This window comes from Odocoileus virginianus, chromosome 27, assembly GCF_023699985.2.
Source record: "Odocoileus virginianus isolate 20LAN1187 ecotype Illinois chromosome 27, Ovbor_1.2, whole genome shotgun sequence".
Lineage (NCBI taxonomy): Eukaryota > Metazoa > Chordata > Mammalia > Artiodactyla > Cervidae > Odocoileus > Odocoileus virginianus.
Window position 1 is genome coordinate 44,525,180 of NC_069700.1, and position 7,156 is coordinate 44,532,335.

Sequence of the window (7,156 nt, forward strand, 5' to 3'; positions counted from 1 at the left end):
TCTTTCAGGATGAGTTGGAATTATTATTTTTTTTACTGTATTATACACATCCGATCTAGAGTTAGTGTGTAAACAAAGGGCCATATTCACATCTTAGCCCTGAGTAACTTTGTGTGACAGCTCACAAGATGGCTTTGAGGATTCGATGAAATAAAGTATGTGAAAACTATGCTTTGCAAGTATAATTCTGTTTCCCTTGAATCAATAATTAATTGGCAGAATAACTTGGAATTTTGTCACTGGTATACAGTACCTTAATTTCCTATCTGATTATTTTTCATCTTACAGAAGATAATAGATTTCATGAAGCACAATTTAACACTAAACGGGAAAAAAAGGATAAACAAAAATTCACTTTACTTTTTAAATTTTCTCAAAAACTGCTTTACTCAACTAGTTGATTTTTTTGTTGCACATGACTCATAGCTTAAAAAAAGGGAGAGAGAGGGAGAAGTTTCCTGGTGGTCTAGTGGTTATAGTGCTTAGGATAAGCTATTTTTACTGCTGTGGTCCAGGTTCAATTCCTGGTGGGGGGACTGAGGTGAGATCTCCCAAGTTGCAGGCACAGCCAAAATCTTTAAGAAATGGAGGGCATTATGTTGTGAATATATTAAGTACTTTACACCTATGAATAATGTCATATGCTAATGAATAATGTCTCCAATCCTGAATTGGAATTTCCTCCTGACATCAGTTCCTTGGCCTTAAAGGCTGTTTATAGTTATATGCAATTAAGTGAATCATTGATAACTATCCGAACTCTTATATAAAAACAGGATAAGTCCACTCACTGAAGAAAAATCTGTACAAGATAGATAATTAAAATTTAACATGAAAAATCAAATGCCCAGTTTGAACTAAGTAGCTATGCAAGAAAATTTACATTCAAAAACAAACTTTTGAGTATGAAAAAACATACTACATAGCAAAATTCTCTCATTATATACTTCAGGAAATTGACGTGCTTAAATTTCTTGCTCAATTCTAAATCACTAACATGGATTTGAATAAAACAAGCCTTCTTAGTTCCTATGAAGTGAAGTGAAGTGAAGTGAAAATCACTCAGTCGTATCCAACTCTTTGTGACCCTATGGACTATACAGTCCATGGAATTTTCCAGGCCAGGATACTGGAGTGGGTAGCCTTTCCCTTCTCCAGGGGATCTTCACAACCCAGGGATTGAACCCAGGTCTCTCACATTGCAGGTGGATTCTTTACCAGCTGAGCCACAAGGGAAGCAAGCCCTAGTTCCCATGGGAAAGATAGAATTATTCAACTATAATAATATATCTGAATCTGAATAAGGTTCTATTTTTTAGCTTTTTATTTTATATTATAGATGATTTACAAGGTTGTGTTAGTTTCTACTCTACAGCAAGATGGTTCAGTTATACATATTCACATATCTATTCTTTTTCAAATGCTTTTTTTATTTAGGTTGTTACATAATATTGAGCAGAGTTCCCTTTGCTATAACAGTAGGTCTTTGTTGATTATCAGTTTAAGTATAGCTGTATGTACATGTCAATCCCAAATTCCCTAACTATCCCTTCCACCAACTCTTCCCTCCCTGATAACCATAAATTCTGAACAAGGCTATCCTGATAATGCTTCCCAGGTTGTCTCCAGTCTGGTCTTCTCCTATAACTATGTCAATGTTTTTAATCTTCTCAATATTTCAGTAAGGTCTTGCAGCAGTGTTTCTGATAATGACCCATCTGACTCCTGGACTCCATGCCACATCTACTCTATCAGACACCTGGGGATAGAAATCATGTTAACAGTCTCTTCAGCTAAAATTTTCACAAGCAAAGTATGAAAACCATTACTTTGGAGTATCGGAACAACAGTCACTTATTTAATCCTCACCATAGCCCAAAGACAGTTACTCCCATATTTATTAAACAGAGTAGGAAATTGACCTTCAGCAAGGTTATTTGTTTAAGGTAGCTGCCTTTATTTTGTAGTCATGAAAAGTAATTAAGTCACTTGGTGTCACATTAATTTAATTATCTCCCTTCCCAAGTTACTGTATCCAATCTCCTATGACGAGATACCTAATTGCACACACTGCATAACTGTGTTTTGTCATTTCTCAAAATATTTCTACCTTCCCTGCCACTTCCCTGCTATAGGTGAAACAAAAATGAAGATAATGGAACTAATTAACAAAAGCCATCCTGAAGAGTTTATTCTACTAGGCTTTGCTGACCATCCTTGGCTACAGCTTCCTCTCTTCATTATCCTGCTTATAACATACCCCATGGCCATGATGGGAAACATAGCCATCATTCTGGTGTCCAAGTTAGACCCCCGTCTGCACAGCCCCATGTATTTCTTCCTCACCAACCTCTCCTTTTTGGACATGTGCTACATGACAAGCACTGTCCCTCAGATGCTCTTTAACCTGGGAACGTCAAAGAAGACTATCCGCTATATGGGGTGTGCAGTTCAGCTTTATTTCTTCCACATAATGGGGGGCACAGAATGTCTGCTTTTGGCTGTTATGTCTTTTGATCGCTACGTGGCCATCTGCAAGCCTCTACACTATGCCCTCATCATGAAACGGCCTATCTGTATCTTATTAGTGACCACCGTGTGGCTGAGTGGAATGATCTATGCTGTCTCAGAGGCCACCATCACATTACAGTTACCACTGTGTGGTCGCAATACCCTGGACCACTTGCTGTGTGAGATTCCTGTTCTGATAAAGACTGCCTGTGGTGAAAAGGGTGCTAATGAGCTCACACTCTCTGTGGTATGCATTTTTTTCTTAGCTGTGCCACTGTGCTTAATTCTTATTTCCTATGCTTGCATTGGACATGCTGTATTTAAGATTAAATCTTTGGAGGGAAGGAAAAAAGCCTTTGGGACATGTTCCTCCCATCTCATAGTAGTTTTCTTATTTTATGGCCCAGCCATTAGCATGTACCTTCAGCCCCCCTCCTCCATCTCAAGGGACCAGCCCAAGTTCATGGCTCTCTTCTATGGAGTGGTGACTCCTGCACTCAACCCTTTCATCTACACTCTGAGGAATAAGGATGTAAAGGGGGCACTGGGCAACCTCATGAGGAGTGTATTCACTTGCAAGTGAGAGTTAGCAGACATCAAATGAAATTATTTAACCATTGAGGTAGGTTTTATAGAGGTTTCTTTAATAACTCATTCTAGCCTCATACATCCACAGATAATGTTAGATGTTCTTTTTGCAAAATATGTCATGTTCCTCATATTCCTGCTGCTGCTGCTATGTCGCTTCAGTCATGTCCAACTCTGTGCTACCCCATAGACAGCAGTCCACCAGGCTCCTCTGTCCGTGGGATTCTCCAGGCAAGAACACTGGAGTGGGTTGCCATTTCCTTCTCCAATGCATGACAGTGAAAAGTGAAAGTGAAGTTGCTCAGTCATGTCCGACTCTTAGCGACCCCATGGACAGCAGCCTACCAGGCTCCTCCATCCATGGGATTGTCCAGGCAAGAGTACTGGAGTGGGGCGCCATTGCCTTCTCCCTTCATACTACTAGACAATGGTAATTCTTGGCTAATACTCACCAGTAAGGGCATTCTGTGGAGATGCATTAGAAAATCATTCTATTTTGGTTGATACATACTGAAATAGTAGTTGTACACATTAAACAAATAAATTTGAATTACAATAAAAACTGATTATTTCAAGTTAATCATAAAATACCATGCCAAGCATCCATCAGTGGACTTCCTATGACCATGGCACCTAAGAAATATTTCATCACTCTCTGCAAGACTGGGCATATCTAAGTGGTCAGCATGATGCCCCTGTGCATTCAGTGTGAGGCTCTCTACACCTTAGACCAACTATGAGTATCACAAGTTTATCGGCTTCCATTTATCTAGAAAGAAAGTGAAGTCGCTCAGTCATGTCCGACTATTTGCAACCCCATGGACCAGGCTCCTTCATTCGTGGGATTTTCCAGGCAAAAGTACTGGAGTGGGTTGCCGTTTCCTTCTCCAGGGGTTCTTCCCAACCCAGGGATCAAACCGGGGTCTCCCACACTGCAGGCAGACATTTTACCATCTGAGCCACCAGGTAATCCTGCTACAGATTCTTTAACAACACATTGTTACTCTAACAAACACGTAGCAATGTTTTGTATTTTTAGCCAAAGAATGTATCATTAAATGCTAAAATAAATAAAATATATGGACAAAATGTGTGGCTTTCTTAATGTTCTTCATATATATCAAAAACATGAGCCTTCTGAATCAGTGAGAGAACAAGAAAGTGATATTAATAATGAACTACAACATGGAAACATTTTCATGCATAATGGGAACAGCCAGGAATGTTTTTTGAAACTGTGCAAGAATCAGGATGAAAAAGAAAAAATTTGTATTTCTAGACTGGAAAGCAACTTGATTAACAATGTGATTATAGTTTTGGTGCTTAGAATTTGTATCAGTAAAAGTTGAAGTTGTTAAAATTAGTTCTAGGATTCATATCCAACTTCAAACTCTGTCATAAAACCTCACATTTTTTATTTAATTTAATTTATTTATTTTGAGTTTTTTATATAAATGTATTTATTTTAATTGGAGGCTAAATACTTTATAATATTGTAGTGGTTCTGTCATACATTGACATGGATCAGCCATGGGTGTACATGTGTTCCCCATCCTGAACCCCCTTCCCACCTCCCTCCCCATCCCATCCCTCTGGGTCATTCCAGTGCACCAGCCCTGAGCGCCTGTCTCATGCATCGAACCTGGACTGGAGATTCTTTTCACATATGAATATATACATGTTTCAATGCCATGCTCCCAAATCATCCCACCCTTGCCCTCTCCCACAGAGTCCAAAAGACTGTTCAATACATCTGTGTCTCTTTTACTGTCTCACATATAGGGTTATCATTACCATCTTTCTAGATTCCATATATATGTGTTAGTATACTGCATTGGTGTTTTTCTTTCTGGCTTATTTCACTCTGTATAATAGGCTCCAGCTTCATCCACCTCATTAGAACTGATGCAAATGCATTCTTTTTAATAGCTGAGTAATATTCCACTGTGCATATGCAGCATGGCTGCTTATCCATTCGTCTGCCCATGGACATCTAGGTTGCTTCCATGTCCTGGCTAGTATAAACAGTACTGTGATGAATATTGGGGTACACGCGTCTCTTTCAATCCTGGTTTCCTTGGTGTGTGTATGCCCCAGCAGTGGGATTGCTGAGTCATCAGTTCAGTTCAGTTCAGGCGCTCAGTCGTGTCCAACTCTGCGACCCCATGAATCGCAGCACGCCAGGCCTCCCTGTCCATCACCAACTCCCGGACTTTACTCAAACTCACGCCCATCGAGTTGGTGATGCCATCCAGCCATCTCATCCTCTGTCGTCCCCTTCTCCTCCTGCCCCCAATCCCTCCCAGCATCAGGCTCTTTTCCAATGAGTCAACTCTTTGCATGAGGTGGCCAAAGTATTGGAGTTTCAGCTTCAGCATCAGTCCTTCCAATGAAACCCTGGACTAATCTCCTTCAGGATGGACTGGTTGGATCTCCTTGCAGTCCAAGGGACTCTTAAGAGTCTCCTCCAACATCACAGTCCAAAAGCCTCAATTTTTCGGTGCTCAGCTTTCTTCACAGTCCAACTCTCACATCCATACATGACCACTGGAAAAACCATAGCCTTGACCAGATGGACCTTTGTTGGCAAAGAAATGTCTCTGCTTTTTAATATGCTATCTAGGTTGGTCATAACTTTCCTTCCAAGGAGTAAACGTCTCATATGGCAGTTCTATTTCCAGTTTTTTAAGGAATCTCCACACTGTTCTCCATAGTGGCTGTACTAATTTGCATTCTCACCAACAGTGTAAGAGAGTTCCCTTTTCTCCACACCCTCTCCAGCATTTATTGTTTGTAGACTTTTGGATAGCAGCCATTCTGACTGGCATGAAATGGTACCTCACTGTGGTTTTGATTTGCATTTCTCTGATAATGAGTGGTGTTGAGCATCTTTTCATGTGTTTGTTAGCCAGTTGTATGTATTCTTTGGAGAAATGTCTGTTTAGTTTTTTGGCCCATTTTTTGATTTGGGCTTTCTATTTTGTTCCATTGATCTATATTTCTGTCTTTGTGCCAGTACCATACTGTCTTGATGACTGTAGCTTTGTAGTAGAGCCTGAAGTCAGGCAGGTTGATTCCCCCAGTTCCATTCTTCTTCCTCAAGATTGCTTTGGCTATTCAAGTTTTTGTACTTCCATACAAATTGTGAAATTATTTGTTCTAGTTCTGTGAAAAATCTCACATTTTTTAAAGCAACTTAAAGGATTTTACACTTACTTGGTGTTTAACTAATATGGTGAGAAATCAACATAAGGTTGTATAGTGAAAAATTAACAGGTAAGAATAACAAGAGATAATTGGACTTTTCTGGCATGTCTTCTGGTCTAGCAAATCAAGATTTAAGCAAATTATTGGATGATAAATCATATGCTTTCCTGAACAAGGTTTTACTTGAGCCCTCCAAGCATCTCTGGCAGGTATGGGGTTTTGATTCTAAATGCAATTTCGTCCCTCCTACCATCGTCCTGGGGCTTCTCCTTTGCCCCTGGACATGGGGTATCTTTTTTTGGTGGGATCCAACATTCTTCTGCCAATGGTTGTTCAGCAATGAGTTGCAATTTTGGAGTTCTTGCAGAAGATGAGCACTTGTCCTTCTACTCCACCATCTTGGTAACTCAGTATTCTTGCCTTGAGAACCCCATGAACAGTATGAAAGGCAAAACGATATATATTGAAAGATAAATTCCCCAGGTCGGTAGGTGCCCAATATGCTACCAGAGAAGAGTGGAGAAATAGCTCCAGAAAGAATGAAGAGACAGAGGCAAAGCAAAGAAAACAAAACAAAACAAAACTCCCAATTGTGAATGTGACGAGTGATGGAAGTAAAGTCTGATGCTGTAATGAATAATATTGCATAGGAACATGGAATGTTAGGTCTATGAATCAAGGTAAATTGGAAATGGTTAACAGGAGATGGCAAGAGTGAAAATCTACATTTTAGGAATCTGTGAACTAAAATGAACCAGAATGGGTGAATTTAATCCAGATGACCATTATATCTACTACTGTGGGCAAGAATCCCTTAGAAGAAATGAAGTGGCCATCATAGACCACAGAA

At 39.8% G+C, this 7,156-nt stretch overlaps 1 protein-coding gene across 1 annotated transcript; it reads left to right on the forward strand.

The window, feature by feature from the left end:
* The first annotated feature begins 2,155 nt into the window (after positions 1 to 2,155).
* On the forward strand, positions 2,156 to 3,094 carry LOC110143520 (olfactory receptor 2B11-like). Its single transcript, XM_020903170.2, has one exon. The coding sequence runs from the start codon at positions 2,156 to 2,158 to the stop codon at positions 3,092 to 3,094; it is 939 nt and encodes a 312-aa protein (XP_020758829.2).
* Positions 3,095 to 7,156: the final 4,062 nt, after the last annotated feature.

Coding starts and splice junctions, on each gene's coding strand:
- LOC110143520 (XM_020903170.2), top strand. CDS start 2,156: ATGGAACTAATTAACAAAAGCCATCCTGAAGAGTTTATTCTACTAGGC.